This window comes from Nannobrachium achirus, assembly GCF_963921795.1.
Source record: "Nannobrachium achirus genome assembly, chromosome: 13".
Classification (NCBI taxonomy): domain Eukaryota; kingdom Metazoa; phylum Chordata; class Actinopteri; order Myctophiformes; family Myctophidae; genus Nannobrachium; species Nannobrachium achirus.
In genome coordinates this window covers 6,875,839-6,892,700 of record NC_137833.1, presented here as the reverse complement: position 1 = coordinate 6,892,700, position 16,862 = coordinate 6,875,839, and the positions used below count along the sequence as shown (strand labels likewise).

The window sequence follows — 16,862 nt, the reverse complement described above, 5'->3', positions numbered from 1 at the left end:
ACGCTCCCAGTGACGGCGTGTGAAACCCAGCGTTGAGTGGACCGTCTGGCAGCGCTGCTTTGGCTATGAACGCTTTCCTTTGATAGTGCAGAACTAGTCTGGGATCACTTCACTTTTAGAGGTTTGATCCGGACGGGAGAGGAAACCACTTTACGTCATGTTGTAGTACTCAAAGGACTACAATTTGCCGGAACTATCAAACCGGATTCAGTTTTAACCCAAAATAATTCCCCTGCGCTCAAGGACATACTTTTAGGGCCTACCTAATAAACTCCTTGATGCGGCGTAGTTTTGTTTTTGAAAAATATGTTTGGGATATGCATCTTTTATTCCAACTCGTAGCGACTGGCAAGACTACACTAGGCTACTGGAGCATTGTAATAGGGATTGGGGAAACAAACGGAGGGAACCCAAAACAAAGCGACGCCGCTTCTTCGGCTTGTGGTTTCTGCCTAAACCGGATCAAACCGCCCGTTGTTACCGATTACCAGGCTTTCCCTCAGAAAGCCTGGTGGGCGAGGTTAGTGCAGAACACAATGCAAATGAGCCGTTGTGCCATGCTGCTCAGACAGGTGCTAAAAGCGTCAAACCGGGCAGCTTGGGTTTGGTGCATGGCTGCATGCAGTGGTTTGGAAAACCTCCCAAAGGAAACAAAATGCTTACTGCAGGGTTTCCAATCCACACATCTTTTAACAATGACTTTTCAAAACTTTTCCATGGCTTTTCCAAAGTACTTCAGTCCATTTCCAGGCCTAAAGCGATCATACGGTGCCAAAATGAGACTCTTAAACCAGTGTGTTATCAATGCACCAGGACAGACTGGAGCGAAACCGTCAAGTTGACAAAAAGAATAGATCTATAAGCTAACAACGTATCACGTAGCACTGCATGTTACCACGTTACATCTTGGACGTTGGACAAAAACAACGCATTTCGTTGCTGTCGAGCAAAATTCGAACTTTGTTTCTTTCACTAAATTAACGGCCTACTCGATCACACGGTCACTACAGCGCCACACAAAAGCATCAAAAGTAGCAGATCCAGAAGAATGAAAAGCAGCACGTTTTGAGTTTTTAGATCTTCTACTTTTGCCATTTTTCAAAACCATTTGATGGATTCCAAACCTTTTCCAGGCCTGGAAAACAGTTTTTTGAATTTCTAAATGTTTGCAGGAATTATATGACCGTGGGAGCCCTGTGTCTGCCATTTGTCTAAAGTTATTCCAAAAAGCAAACAATGGGCTACCTCTTTAAAGACTGCTAATGTTTGTAAACCAACTGATCCCATCCCGTATCATTGACAGTCAATTAGAACAATGGTTCACAACCTATTTGTCGGGGTCCTCAGACTCAGAGGGGTCCCCAAATTATTTTGGGGGGGTCTCCAGATGTTTAGCAAAATGTTAACATTGTTTTCTCACTCAACAGTAAACAGTCCAACATACAGTATAAGTGTATACGGGGTATCTGGACGTTTCAAAAGTGACAATTTAAGGACTTTAAAGACCTTTTTAGTACCTCTGGTCAAACATTGGTCAAATATTAGAGGCAGAAATGCTCACAACGCCTCACAAAGCGAGGCGTTGTGAGCATTTAGATCTGCCATTTTCACAATGAAATACTGATGTCTCTGGTTCACATTGGCCCATTTTTTCATCTCACTCCTGTCACTTTGTCTGCTGACCTCACTCGGCAACAAAATAAAAATACAATAAACAAATGTAAAAATAAAACAATTCAAAGGAGGCAAGCAGTGATCACCCCATGATGTGCACTGCAATGTAGTTTCAAATGCACTACATTGCAGATGCTTTTTTGAGAGTAAAAAACTAAAAGAGAAGAAGACACGTGTGACATGCATGATCTGGGCAGATTGCCCCAGGAAATGTGCCAATCTCAACCCAAAACAACGGTAGATGAGAGTGAAACTAACTCCTCCAATTACAAGTGCTTGTGCAAGGTGGGGGGGTCCCCAGTTAAAATATGATTTCGGGGGTCGCAGCCTAGAAAAGGTTGAGAACCACAGAATTAGAATACACAATCCAGTTTTCTTACAAAATGATTTTTAATATTGTTTGTACATGGCAAACACTGTAAAAGCAGCAGAGGACCAGAAGTTGTGGTGTGTGTTTGTGTGTGTATGTATGAGGATGATGTGTGAGTGTTTGTTTAATGTGTGAGCAGCAGGCCAGCCTCCTCCGGACTGGCTGCGTTCCGGGTACATCCGGGTACGTTCCGGGTACATCAACAAAAAGCTCCTCACAGCTCTTAAAGGACAACTCCTCCCTAAATCCCTTCTAGGCTCATTTTCTTACTTATATTGATCCCAAAAGACTGTCCATGAGGTCTATTAGGCACAAATGTCCCTGATGTCCAGTTTCCCCAGCAGAACCCAGCAGCTCTCATAGCATAGAGTGGAGCTTATAAGCCTATCGCTTTTACACTATTTGTTGTGGTCAAAAGTGATTTCTTTTTCATGAATGTGTTACTAGTTGTCATTATAAACACATCCATGCCATCGTTATCCCACACAATCCACCACAATCTCATAAATAATGTTTTGGGGTGAGCATTCGGAACAAGTGCCAATCAAAGTGAGTGCACTGGCCAATCACAGGGCATCTTTTCCGGGACTTGGCAAAACACATAAAAGCATAACATCTGTTTAGCAGAGTGTGATGGCTTGTGTGGGACAACGATGGCATGGATGTGTTTATAATGACAACTAGTACCACATTCATGAAAAATAAAAACATTTTTGACCACAACAAATAGTGTAAAAGTCATAGGCTTATAGGCTCCACTCTATGCTATGAGAGCTGCTGGGTTCTGCTGGGGAAATTGGACAACAGGTGCATTTCTGCCTAATAGATCCCATGGACATGGTCTTTTTGGATCAATATAAGTAGGAAAATGAGCCTAGAAGTGATTTAGGGAGGAGTTGTCCTTTAACGTGGTGGGATTTGGATACGGCCTCGATACATGACCAACTTTTAACATTTAACTCTTGGCAAAAGGCAAAATACAAAATAATAAAAACAAAATGTCTTCCTACGGCAGACTTCCTCCAGGCCAAATGAGTGTTGAATTAATTAGCATTTTGGTATTGTTTCCGTCGTTTCATTTAAAGAAAATGGTAACGACAGTGTCCTACATGGGTTGAATGAAGCTTACCACATCTAAAAAAGTCGGAAGTCCGAAGTCTATTTCTTTCAAAAGGCCTGCTGAAATGAAACCCTCCCCCCCCTCCCTGGACCCCCACAAACTGCTCTCTTCAGGGTAAACAGTTTTTTAAAAGTGCCATAGCTGTCAAATCCCCCCCCCTCTCATTTCTTAATAAAAAAAATAACGAAAAACGGAAAAGAAAATTCCTCGTTGCTTCTTTCCGGAGGTCTTCACCAGTGAGAACGATAAAAGCGGTTAGAATTATTATTTTTTAATTTACAATATTGTTTATACAAAGGATCAAAGCCAATTCTATTCTTACAATATGTACAACTTCTCCCCCCGCGCGCGCGCACCCCCCCTCCTATCAGACCCGACGGGTACGTGCATACAGACACGCCCCTCTACTCCGATAGGTCCAGTTGTCCTCTGAAATGATAACATAACATAAAGCCTGATTTATGCATGGTTGTGTGGGGGGCCCCCGAAAACAGCCGATCCACAAGCTCGCGACGCGTCGCGATGTGACGCGAGGCGACGCGCCGTGAGCTTGGGGATCGGCTGTTTTCAAGGCTTTTAAGTTCCATGAAACCAGGCTTCGGGTTCCTCAGTTTAGCGTCCATGTGCCGGCAGCCTCAGCGACGTCCACAGTTTGCGTTCCTCTTTGCCCACAGAGAGTACAGTAGTGTTTTGTAAACGTAATAAGAGCATGAGAACAGGAGGTCCCGGACGGTCACTCCTCATCTGTACACACCTGTTGAGACACCAAGGAGAGAGGAGGACATCATGACGACTGGGCATTAACGACTTGGGATTTTTGCAAGTCGACTCGACTCAGTAAAAAGTTGAGTTGAAGTCGACTTTATCGTTTGATGACGTCATCACATCACACACGACCCCCTCTAATTATTTTGGGGGGTCCCCAGATGATTAACTTAATGTGCAACATTGTTTTCTCACCCAACTGCAAACAAACCAACATACAGTTTAAGTGTATATAGAGGGTATCTTCACATTTCTAAAGTGACAATTTAAGGATTTTTTAATACCTCTAAAATGGCAAATTAAACATTGTCCAAATTGTGAAATATATAGAGGCAGAAATTGTGAAAATAAAATAGCCGATCTACATGCTCACAACGCCTCGCGTTGCGAGGCGTTGTTCACAATTTCTTTCACATTGTTTTTTTCAACTTCGACTTTCTCTGGTGGGAGTCGACTTGTGTTAATGAAGTCGACTTGTCGACTTTTTCGTTAATGCCCTACTAAGTACATTTACATTTTGATACCAATATGTTTGTACTTTTACTCAAGTGAATGTTTAATTCCAGACTTTTACTTGTAACAGCATTTCTACATTGCAGTATTGATACTTTTACTTAAGTAAAGAATGTTCTTCTACCAATGGGTAGAAGCCAATGTACCGGCGTTACATCACATACAAATACATAGCACATACTGTACCCACCTTTCACATGTTCATATGTTACCTCTACACCAAATCTTCTACAAAAATAGCCTATCTACAAGCTCGTGTGTCGTGTTGAGAGCTTGTAGATCTTCAATTTTCACAGGATGCTTGCCCGAGAATACATAGGGACCGGATGCTAGGATTCATCCAAGAAGTGGTTTTCAACTGGTTTCAGGACATTCTCAGCTAAATTAGCAGTACATTTCTTTTTAAACATTTTTCTTTTTCTGCCTTTATTGGTCGTCAGGTTTCTGAAGTCGAACCTGCAACTAGGAGCCTAGGTGCCTGGACTTTTGGGTTTGCTCTACAAGTCAGACTTAACAAAGCTTGGGTTAAATCCAACAGTGAGGCAGAGTCCTGTACGGGTCCAATTTTCAGAACCCGTGCCCAACCCGCCCGTCATTAGTCAGATCCGTGGTTATATAAAAATCAAAACAAGATCCGCCCCGCCCATCAAAAAAAGGTCCCGTCGCCTGCCCCGCTACCTGTGATTACATGCAGTAAAAATAGCCAACAGCCGTGCCTGCTTGATTTCAAAATGCATCGCACTCGATCGTCCCTGCACGCCGCCATCAAGTGTTTGCGACGCAATATACAGTATTTACATAAACGCCAGGTCAGCTGCCACTCTTAATCCTTTTAGATAGACTTTTAAAGCACCCTTGCTATGATGGGAACATGGGCACGTTGCTGTGGTTGTCTGTCTGTGTGTGTTATATGCGTCTTGTTGCCCAGTGCCACTTCCCACTGTGTGCGCTCCACGTTGTTTAGGCGGAAACAGTGCTGCATGCATGCCGTGGTTCTGTCCTGCTGCTCAATGTGTGCGCTCCTATGATGTTCTTTAGGCGGAATCAGTCGTCTGATTTTCACAATAAAATATCACCCGCCTGTGTTTAGGGATAGGACAATTAGCGATATTATCGTTTATCGCGATAAAAAACACTCAAGGTAATCGTATCGCGTAGATGTAATATATCGCGATATCGTCCTCCGTCATGCACTGGGATCAATTCACCTTTTAATTGCCGAGCAGCATATCCGGTACCACGTAAACCCTCTATAATTGGTAAAAGGAACTTATAATATACATACTTGATAGTCTTTTTTTCACTCTCTATCAAAAGATGTCTTTGCCAAAAAAATAGCCGATCTACAAGCTCACAACGCGACGCGTTGTGAGCTTGTAGATCTGCTATTTTTTGTCAAATGTTCCGCCCCAGGATAATGGATGTTGATTATCGCGATAATATCGTAAATCGCGATTTTTTTTGTCACAATAATCGTGATATGAAATTTTCATATCGTCCCATCCCTACCCGTGTTTAGTCGCGCCCGTTGCAGGACTCTGCAGTGAGGTGCTCACCTTGACAAAGGGGTGGTCCAGCATCATGTACAGTGAGGTGAGGTGCTCACCTTGACAAAGGGGTGGTCCAGCATCTTGTACAGTGAGGTGCTCACCTTGACAAAGGGGTGGTGGTACAGTGAGGTGCTCACCTTGACAAAGGGGTGGTGGTACAGTGAGGTGCTCACCTTGACAAAGGGGTGGTCCAGCATCTTGTACAGTGAGGTGCTCACCTTGACAAAGGGGTGGTGGTACAGTGAGGTGCTCACCTTGACAAAGGGGTGGTCCAGCATCTTGTACAGTGAGGTGCTCACCTTGACAAAGGGGTGGTGGTACAGTGAGGTGCTCACCTTGACAAAGGGGTGGTCCAGTAACATGCTAGCGGTCCAGCGGCGCTTGGGCTCGCTCTCCAGGCAGTGGCCCAGGAAGTCCTTGCCCTCGGTGCTCAGCTTCTCGGGGATGGGCGGCTTGTGCCCCATGCCCACCTTGTACATGATCTGGAAGTTGTGCTCGTACTCGTGCCAGGGCCTCTGTGGGAGAGAGGGCAGCAGTTTTCAGTACCCAGTTAAAGCCTCCTTCACAGGTGAGATTTAAGCAACTGCTATTTTTGGCTGAAAAGGAAATTAAATCACGCAACAAATGACCGCTATCCATCCATTGGAGTACCAGAGATTAAGAACAAAAGGGTGTCTGTAGCCTAATGCATATCAATCTGGGGGTCCCTTAATTTAATTAAAGGGGTTGAGAATCACTGGGCTACTTCCTTATAACAGGGTTAAGACCTAAAGCGAGAGATAAAAAAGGAGGAAAAGCACTGTGCTTTAATAAAAGTATAAAAAGTAGTGTGTGTTGGCACCGCTCTGTATTGCTTACAGCGTAGGATCTTGCAGGAATCCCTTTACTTTTACTTGTCCATTCACCTCAAATGTGACAGTGTGTTTTCAAATAGTGCTTGTTTTTCTTAGACTTGCTGTTCTGGACAACAGTCAAACCAAATGGCACTAGAACAGGGGTTCCCAAACTTTTTTGTCTCAGGGCACCCCATGAATATTCTTTAAATCCGAGGCACCCCTACATTATAATTTTCACTCCCAGCACCTTATATTTATAGCATATCGTCGTTGTCGGGTGGAAACCTTGTATGTCCAAAACCGTTCGTTTTGTATTTATCATCTATAAAATTGACAAAACTAGTGAAAACAGCAGATCTACAAGCACACAACGCCTCGCGATGTGTGCTTGTAGATCTGCTGTTTTCACTCGTTTTGTGCGACAGTCTTGTATGATGAAGCAGGTCTTTGCTTTACCAAAAGACGTACACATTTGAAACTTGGAGATACAAGGTTTCTGCCCGACAGTGACGATATTTTAGTGATTATGTTGCGAGGAGAACGTTGAGATAATAGCCATTTTTGGTTAGAACTGACTGAAAATAACTTTGTACTTCCAAGTTTAAAATGATACAAAATACTTTTTCAAATGTCCAAATAAATTCCAAATATTATCAAATTATCTCGCGGGCACCCCTGGACTGCCGTCACGGCACCCCAGGGTGCCCCGTCACCCACTTTGAAAACCCCTGTGCTAGAGAGTTGGAACGAAGCTCCGAGCAGCAAGTTGAAACCCCAGCTTAACTGGAACACCGTGACGACAACTGATCATTCTCTTTTCCAGAGTTTACGTTGATACAGGTGTTTGATAAACGAGACTAATCTATTGAAGCTTGATTACAGCATACATATGGGGGGAACTGGCATCCAGTCTCAACTACATGCAGAATAAATCTATACAATTTGCAAATACCCATTCAGGCCTAGAATTATTGAACGCTTTAACCAGTGAAAAATAGCAGATATACAAGCTCACAGCACGGCACCGAGTGCCGCGCTGCGAGCTTGCAGATCTGCTATTTTTGAAAAAGTCGTGAAAATGTGTGCAAATCTTTGAATATATGTATTTTCAAAGCGAACGTTTGTAACTCAAATTTTGCTTCTGGGTGGTCCCTGGAACTAGATATTTTGAGATGGGGGTTCGTGGCCAAATACATATAATTTTGGGGGTCCTTGACATGAAAAGGTTTGAGCACCACTGACATAGTCTCTCAAGAACAGACTAACTGAGCTCCAGTTAAGTGAAAAGGACCTTTTCGTTGACGATGGCTTGCCAGATTGCTGACATAGAAACATAGGTTTTTCAAAAAAAAAACGTATAGAATCGGGTCCAAATTTTCACGTTTTTTTTTTCAAAAAATAGCAGATCTTCAAGCTCGCAGCACGGCACTCTGTGCCGCGCTGTGAGCTTGTATATCTGCTATTTTTCAATAGTTAAAGCATAAAATAATAATACACAATAATGTGTACCCGTTCAAGATACATTTGACAGTTTATTCCTTCATATCCTGTGCCACAAAAGGTGGTGTTTTTCTGAGCTGTTGGCAATGACAGCGGATCTACTTGTATTACAAGTATTTCCTCCTGTCAGGCCTCCATTGTCAGTAATGTAATCTGCTGTCAGAGCTGCATTCATTCATTTGATCTCACAGGTGAACAAACAAGCCCTAATAAAACCTCTGTTTGAACAGGATAGAACCTGGACAAAGAAAAGTCAAATGTATAAGAAAATGAAAGTGTTTTTTTATGGTGTGGAATGCTGTGTATTTATATTAGGGCTGCAACCGTTGATGAAACGAATTGATTTAATGAATTATAGAAAATAGATCAATAATGGAAAATTATAACAGATAAATAACAACTCACTCTTTTGAGCAAGTCAACATAGGCGAAAGGTAAAAAAAGAAAGGGGAAAAAAATAGTGACAAGCAGCTATCTAAAATATCTGCTATATTCACATGTCTTTGCACAAAGTATAAAACAACACAAATGGTTTATCAATTTGTTGATATACAACTTTCTCCCCTCCAAAAGGTACTTCTGAGGAAAAGTAATTATGAATTAGGTAATAGGCATAACCTTTTATAGAATTGAAGTACATTTTGTCTTTATTGTCGGTTTTAATTGTGGTGTATACTGTATGTATGTATTGTCTTGAATGTATGCATTGACCACATCAAAACAAATTTCCCTTGATGAAAGGACATCTAATCTCATTTAACCCATTTAGGACTAAAATTATTGAATGCTTTAACCAGTGAAAAATAGCAGATATACAAGCTCACAGCGCGGCACCGAGTGCCGCGCTGCGAGCTTGTAGATCTGCTATTTTTGAAAAAGTCGTGAAAATGTGTGCAAATCTTATGTTTTTTTAAAGCAAACGTTTGTAACTCAAATTTTGCTTCTGGGTGGTCCCTGGAACAAAATATTTTGAGACGGGGGTCCGTGGCCAAATAAATATCATTTTGGGGGTCCTTCACATGAAAAAGGTTTGAGATCCACTGACATAGTAGTCTCTCAAGAACAGACTAACTGAGCTCCAGTTAAGTGAAAAGGACCTTTTCTTTGACGATGGCTATAGCCAGATTGCTGACATAGAAACCTAGGTTTTTTTCCAAAAATCTTAGAAGGATTCAAAAGACACTTATGTAATCGGGTCAAAAATCAAATTTTCACGATAAAAAAAAAAATAGCAGATCTACAAGCTCGCAGTGCGGCACTCTGTGCCGCGCTGTGAGCTTGTATATCTGCTATTTTTCAATAGTTAAAGCATAAAATATTGCGTCATAATGTGTTCAGGCCTAAATGGGTTAAAGGACATCTGATCTCATTTAATAATCACTAAGGAAAGCTGGGTAGAGTTGGCTCACCTTTCCAGTCACCATCTCGATCAGAACACATCCCAGACTCCAGATGTCCGCCGCCCGGCCGTGGCCTTCGCCCTTCGCTCTGGTGATGACTTCTGGAGCCATGTACGCTGAGAGCAGGAGAACAATGTCAACAATGTGGCTTTTGTACTGGTGTGCGCGGACAGTAACTAAGTTAATCTAACTACATTTTTGGAGTATTTGTTATTTTGTTCTTTGAAAGATGACTTTCACTCTACTACATTTCAAATATAAATACTGTACTTTTCACTCCTACTACATTTCTAGACAGGGACTCGTAAAACCCAAATGCACAAAACAGAGTTTTTACTATTGAACACTTTGAGTATTTACCATGGTATTTACTTGAGTATATACTTTGTTCATTCCTGCTTTTGTGTTAGCGAAAGCTTTGCAGTTATCCTTCTTTTCCCCCCAAAACCCTGAAGGCAACATTCCACATAAACTGAACCTTCAAAGTCATTCTCAAGCCACAGCGACCTCTGGTGGTGGCATGTGCTCATTGTTTACCTGCAGTTCCCAGGGTGCTGTTGACTAGCCTAGCTGAGCTAGACATCCCAGCCATGTTAAAACAAGGTAGGGATACTGCAGTTAGTTAGCTGCATTAGTATCTAGGCTGGTTATACCAGGCTAGCTGTCGACCTCCCCAGGCATGGGATGTATAGTATTTACCTGCTGTTCCCAGTGTGCTGTTGACCTCTCCAGGCATGGTATGGGAGTTGTTCTTCAGCTTGACGGAGCAGCCGAAGTCGCCCAGTTTGATCAGGCCTGACGACGTCAGGAAGGTGTTGGCTCCTGTTGACACGAAAAACAAGATGAAAACTTTATTTTCACTGAAAGGTTTTTCAGCACAGTTCTGGGAAAAAAACTAAACTAAAACAACCAGAAAGGTTGGCCTATGGAATGTGTATCATTGAGGAATGTACATAGCACAACTAGCAGGTTGCAGTTGAACCTAAATTCACTCACAAAATCATTTACGGACATAAAAAAAAGGAAAAAAAAAAAAGTTTCAGGGTTGACCGCCGCGATTTTATTACCTTTTAAGGTGGCGCGTGTCCATCGTGCACGACGACGGAAGGATCGTACATGATTCGCGTGCATACCGCTCGCAAACATAAAATATCCCAATATAATCCATGCTTGTGTTGCTGCGCCAGCTACACTGTTGCCCAACAAGGAAGTGAATGCAAGTGAATGCCCCCCAAAAAACCTAATCTAAATCTAATTCATCTAATAGCTCAGGAAACCCAGGCGTGGCGGCCTGGAACAACGGGAATAACTCGGGAAACTCGAGATGCGGCAGCAAATAAGTTATGTGAATGTGAACAGAACGCTGGTGGAATGACTATCTTAACTTAACTCATCTACATTTACTTTGGCGAGTTATTCCCAATGGTCCAGGGCAGACTGCCACCGACGACTGTTGACCACCTATCACTGGATGGCGCTGTTTGCTAGCTTATGGGTCAACACATAGTGTGTGCACAAGGCGAAAAAAAAAGAAAAGAAAAATTAATAATAAATGACATTTGAAAGATAGAACATGGATAAAAGGATCTTCACAGCTTGTGCACAAGGAAAAAAAACTCAGTTTGTTTAACTGATAATATCAGTTAAATGGAATTAATCGATGATGTTTGAACGATAAAACATGGATAAACTTATCTTCACAGCTTGTGCACAATGCAAAAAAAAAATACCATCAGGGCTTTCCTTTTCATACGCCACTTGTGATGTCACCATCTCTCCGGAGCAGAGGCGATGATTAACATGAGACAGACCATGAAAGTGTTTGAACTACGCCATCTCTGGTGACCAGGTATATTATCTTTAAAAGGCCACAGAACACAGGAAACAAAAACTGCCATGGCTCCCTGGAGTGTAGTTTTCAGTTTTAACATTTTAATACACGTTTTAAGGACCAGGACGAAGACTTTAATGATTGGTACAGAGCGATTGGCACAGAGCGAGCGACCCCGGCCGGGGCGCCCCAAGGGGCGTCCCCGAGCCGAGGCGGCCGGGGCGCCCCAAGGGGCGTCCCCGAGCCGAGGCGGCCGGCCCGCCGCCGGGTTGAGTCCTCCGGGGCAGACTGCGCGGACCCCACCAGTTTATCTCTTAACGGTTTCACGCCCTGTTGAACTCTCTCTTCAAAGTTCTTTTCAACTTTCCCTCACGGTACTTGTCCGCTATCGGTCTCGCGCCGGTATTTAGACTTATTTGTCCTGTTTCTGTTGTCATGGCTGCCAGTTCCCACTTGACATTGTGTGGGAGTCCTGACTGCTCCAGGCCATACTGAATAACAGCTACTTTACATAACGTCTTCAGACTAGGACTTAAGTGTAAGATATATAGTTGTTGTGGTACAACGATGATCATACGATCTCCCAGCATGCAACTGTACATACAAACAGTACCAAGCCACTCGGGGCCTTTCCCCTTCTGCTCAACTTTCTTCCAGGAGAAGGTTTTGGGATTTAATTTCCACAGATCATTGAGCACCCTACTCGGATCAAAGTTAACGCCACCTAATATGTACAGCTCTCCATTGTAGACAAAGGCTGCATGATCCTTACGTCGTTCTGGAAGAAGCTGTGCAGAAGGTGTGATCAGCCAACAGTTGGTCTCTGTGTCAAACACTCTGATGTTGTTGTCCTGGTTGTCCTGGTCCCCAATGCCCCCAAATACAAACATTTTTGTCCCGATGATGGTGGCAGAGTGACATATTGGAATAGGAGGTGGAGTGCCAGTGGCGTAAATAAAAGACCAGACCATTGTGCTGGTGTCCAACTTGTAGACGTCTTTGTATCCAATCAGCTGCTTCATTCCTCCATGGATAAACATGACCTTCCCTAGAACACAGGCTGAGTGGCTGGCCCTCGTCTCTGGAACAGTTCCAGAAACCTTGGGCCTGAACCATGCGTGGGTGTCCACATCAAATGCATAAAGAACGTTGTCCAATTCCAACCCCATGAGGTTAACCCATATGTCATCGTTAAACTTTGCCTTACAATTCACCATCCCTCCCCAGATGTAGATGATATCTTCTATAAGTACAGCTGTGTGTCTGTAGCGCATGGAGGGAACCTCAAGGGAACATTCTCCTCTTCCACTGGTCACTGGAGGCAACGTCATCCAGCACAAAGTCACTGTGTTGAAGACATGAACATCAATCTGATCCTTGTTGTCGTAGGTCTTCTCGTCAGAGAAGAATCCTCCAAATGAATACACCTTGTCCTTCACTGGTCCAGCAGCACAACCAATGAAGTGGTGGGATGTCTTTGGTCCTCTTTTCAGGGGCGGTGTCCAGAAAACCATCTCTACCTCAGTTGCCCTGTATCTGTCAGTGTTTTTCCTCTTTATGTAGTTCTCTGAATCTCTGGGTATTCCTCTGGGTCTGTATCAATGTGTTCAGACCTTATGTAGGCTAACAAAGCTCTGGTCCCATGACACTCACAACACTAACTGATGTTCTGCATGTGTGACAACGCTGATTTGCGCAGGTGTTTCTATCTGCACATGTCGCAATTGTGAAAATAGCAGATCTACATGCTCACAACGCCTCACATCGCGAGGCGTTGTGAGCATTGTGAGCTATTTTCAAAATAGAAAGTATATCTTTTTTTCAACTTCAACTTTCGACTTTCTCTGAGTCGACTTTTTCGTTAATACCCTAATGAGTTCCGGGTCTTAACAACTTGGGGGCCAAACTCGTTCAGTAACGAGATACGGCCACTGGAGGTCGCTGTGCCAAAACTAAGTTGTCTCGTCTCTCAACGATATAAAGGGTTAACTTGGTTACGTGCAGCTGCATCCGTCCTTTGTACCCTGTGAGAGACGCTGGTGCATAGGTCATAACATGGCTCGCACAGAAGCAAAATGGATCGTCTAGGCTGCATACACTTCCATTCTATGCTGAAACATAAAAAGGGCTTTATCTATGAATAAGGTGCAAAGAACGCCAGGGAAGCAGAGATCTGATTGTTTTCACAGGCGACACTTTACCGCAATGGTCTGCCCCGGTTTGGATTTTAGTTTCGCGAGCGTTTGTAAACAAATGGATTATCTTCCTCAATCGTCAGCGGACACTCACGTGCACACGCAAGAAGCTTCCGAGGCTCTTCAAAATAAAGCGTAAGTGGACGGCGGCACCAGCAACAGCTAGAAATGTTAGAAACCTTGGCTTCCGTTGTGTTAATGGGTGTAAACATTTCCCCGTGGACCACCAGTGGTCCGTGGACCACCATAGAGGAGACAGGAGGACAGACACTGTGGTACTACTGACCCTTGATGTCTCTGTGCACGATGCCGTGCTCGTGCAGCACGTTGATGGCGGTGGTGATCTGTTTGCTGTACAGCCTGATCACGTGCTCCTGTAGGCCCAGGCGGGACACCTCCTCCAGGGTACCCTCGTCACAGTACTCCATGAAGATGTACATCTCCTCCTAGAGGCGGGGAGGGGGAAGGCAGGGAGAGGGAGTCAAGACAACGGCGTCATTTCACAAAGACACAGGGGGTGGCAAAAAAAAAAAACGAAAAAAAAAAAAAAAAAAACACTTAAGCACCATTTCTAAAATAGCAAAAATAGTGGATCTACAAGCTCCAATCCTTGTTTTGAGTGGTCTCGTGTAATATTGTTAATATTTTGAAATATGGACTTTTGGTATTCATGAGCTGTATGCCGTACAAATTCAACATTTTCACAAGAAATGTTTGGAATAATTCAATGAATGTGCAATGTACAGTATCTAGAATATATGAAAGTTTTAAGAAATTTTACTTTTACACAATATTCAAATGTTTCAGGATAGACCCATCTCTATATACATTTTGGAACCGACAGAAAAGTGCATTCGATAGAAGACCCAAAAAACGAATGCGCATGCGCGACAGCGAGAGAGAGCAAAGAGCGAGCGAGAGACAACGAGAGAGAGAGAGAGCGAGACACAGTGAGAGAGAGAGTGCAAAGAGCGGCGAGAGACAGCGAGAGAGAGAGAGAGAGAGAGAGAGAGAGCGAGACACAGTGAGAGAGAGAGAGAGAGAGAGAGCGAGACACAGTGAGAGAGAGAGAGAGAGAGAGAGAGAGAGCGAGACACAGTGAGAGAGAGAGAGAGTGCAAAGAGCGGCGAGAGACAGCGAAAGAGAGAGAGAGAGAGAGAGAGAGAGCGAGACACAGTGAGAGAGAGAGAGACACAGTGAGTGAGAGAGAGAGAGAGAGAGAGAGAGAGAGAGAGAGAGAGAGAGAGAGAGAGAGAGAGAGAGAGAGAAAGAGAGAGAGAGCGAGACACAGAGAGAGAGAGAGAGAGAGAGAGAGAGAGAGAGAGAGAGAGAGAGCGAGACACAGTGAGAGAGAGAGAGAGAGAGCGAGACACAGTGAGAGAGAGAGAGAGAGAGAGAGAGAGAGAGAGAGAGAGAGAGCGAGACACAGTGAGAGAGAGAGAGAGAGAGAGAGAGAGAGAGAGAGAGAGAGAGAGCGAGACACAGTGAGAGAGAGAGAGAGTGCAAAGAGTGGCGAGAGACAGCGAGAGAGAGAGAGAGAGAGAGAGAGAGAGAGAGAGAGAGAGAGCGAGACACAGTGAGAGAGAGAGAGAGTGCAAAGAGCGGCGAGAGACAGCGCGCGCGAGAGAGAGAGAGAGAGAGAGAGAGAGAGAGAGAGAGAGAGTACTGCCTAGCGCAGTGCACGTTGTCATTTCCATGACAACGATGTGCTGATTGGCTGGCTGGTTACATGGGTCGCACAGAGTTCACAGCCACGCAACCTTTAGCAGCAGCAGCCTAATGAAGTGCTCACTCAGAGTGCCGTGAGTTTTGGAGAAGCACAAGAAGCCATTCTCTGATGCTGAAATAATTAAAGAATGCTTGACTTGTTTTATTTGAATATTATTTAAATATTAACATTATTGTTGTTTGTATTGATAGAGCTTTGTTTTAACCCCACTCCTTTTGGGGCATTCTTATAGGTATTTGAATTGTTGTTAAAATTGAACGTTATATTTAGGTAGCTTTTTCTTTTCTTTCCTTTTTTCTTTTTTGTAATTTCTTGACAAAAGTTGACTATCCACACACATGGATTACTTTTAGCAATTTTCATGGATCCTACAGTAAATCCAGCTACAAGTTAAACAATATTGTGTGTGTTTGTCAGGCTGCTCCTCACCTGTCTAGTCATTCACAGAGCGTTAACAACGAGGCGAGGGGGGCTAGATGGGAGCGGCGCGTAGAGCCGCGACTTTCTAGTAGAACACATTTGGCACATTACGCAAAGATACGTGATCTGATGGAAGAAGTGCTGCTCGTACCCGATGGAGCTCAACGCCAAAGTATCGGACCAGGTTGGGGTGTTTGATTCCTTCAAAGATCTTCAGTTCGTCTGCCGTCTCCTTGATGGTTTTGTGGTCGTTGGGCTGGAAGCGGATCTGTTGGGAAACAGCAGCAAGACAGGTCAGGTACTGTATTTATGAAAAGAGAAAATAAATACAGAAATGGTATCTGCAGTTCTTTTGACCTCTCCAAAGTAGAGATGTCAACATGGTTCACTATATAATTACATTGAAATATCCTTCTCATATAGAGCATCGCAGCGGAAGCCAGTAAACACTGGTGCCACTTAGAAATCGTCATTCATTTTCCCCATAGACCTTTACAAAAATATTTATAACAATAATGTTAAGCCTAGAACCAAGCCATCCAGGATGGCAGTGAATCATGACCATAAAACCTTTGATCCTATGTGAAACGTACCTCTTTCATGGCCATCAGCTCTCCAGAATCCACGTTGATACAGGTGTAGACCTTCCCATACTGGCCCTCACCTGTTGAACATCAAGAGAATGGAGAATAAGCCATTAATCATTATTTTATGTAAAAATAGCAGATTTACCAGTAAGACTCCCTAATCGGGAGATAAGCGACCTTCAGGTCGCATGTATGTTGTCTGCAAAAAGCAACCTCATGGTGGCACTAGAAGAGGGGCATGTGAGAAATCAGGGGCGGAGGTTGTGGTTTGCCAGCCAAGGAGTGTGTGTGCAAAGTTTGGCATGGATAGGGGCAACAGTGACGGAGAAAACAGTAAGGCGGTGTGACGTGATGTGACGGACAGCCGGTGGA

At 43.7% G+C, this 16,862-nt stretch overlaps 1 protein-coding gene across 3 annotated transcripts in view; it reads right to left on the bottom strand.

Moving 5' to 3' along the window:
• Positions 1 to 3,286: 3,286 nt before the first annotated feature.
• map3k4 (mitogen-activated protein kinase kinase kinase 4) overlaps positions 3,287 to 16,862 on the bottom strand; it is a 76,389-nt gene continuing 62,813 nt past the window's right edge. For all 3 annotated transcript variants that reach the window (XM_080741008.1, XM_080741007.1, XM_080741009.1), the window contains 7 exons: positions 16,497 to 16,567; positions 16,055 to 16,171; positions 14,041 to 14,200; positions 10,428 to 10,550; positions 9,738 to 9,844; positions 6,328 to 6,507; positions 3,287 to 3,918 (listed from right to left, as the gene is read on the bottom strand). In XM_080741008.1, coding sequence (XP_080597134.1) covers positions 3,898 to 3,918; positions 6,328 to 6,507; positions 9,738 to 9,844; positions 10,428 to 10,550; positions 14,041 to 14,200; positions 16,055 to 16,171; positions 16,497 to 16,567 — 779 coding nt within the window. In that variant the 3' untranslated portion in view covers positions 3,287 to 3,897. The remainder of the gene's footprint in view (positions 3,919 to 6,327; positions 6,508 to 9,737; positions 9,845 to 10,427; positions 10,551 to 14,040; positions 14,201 to 16,054; positions 16,172 to 16,496; positions 16,568 to 16,862) is intronic.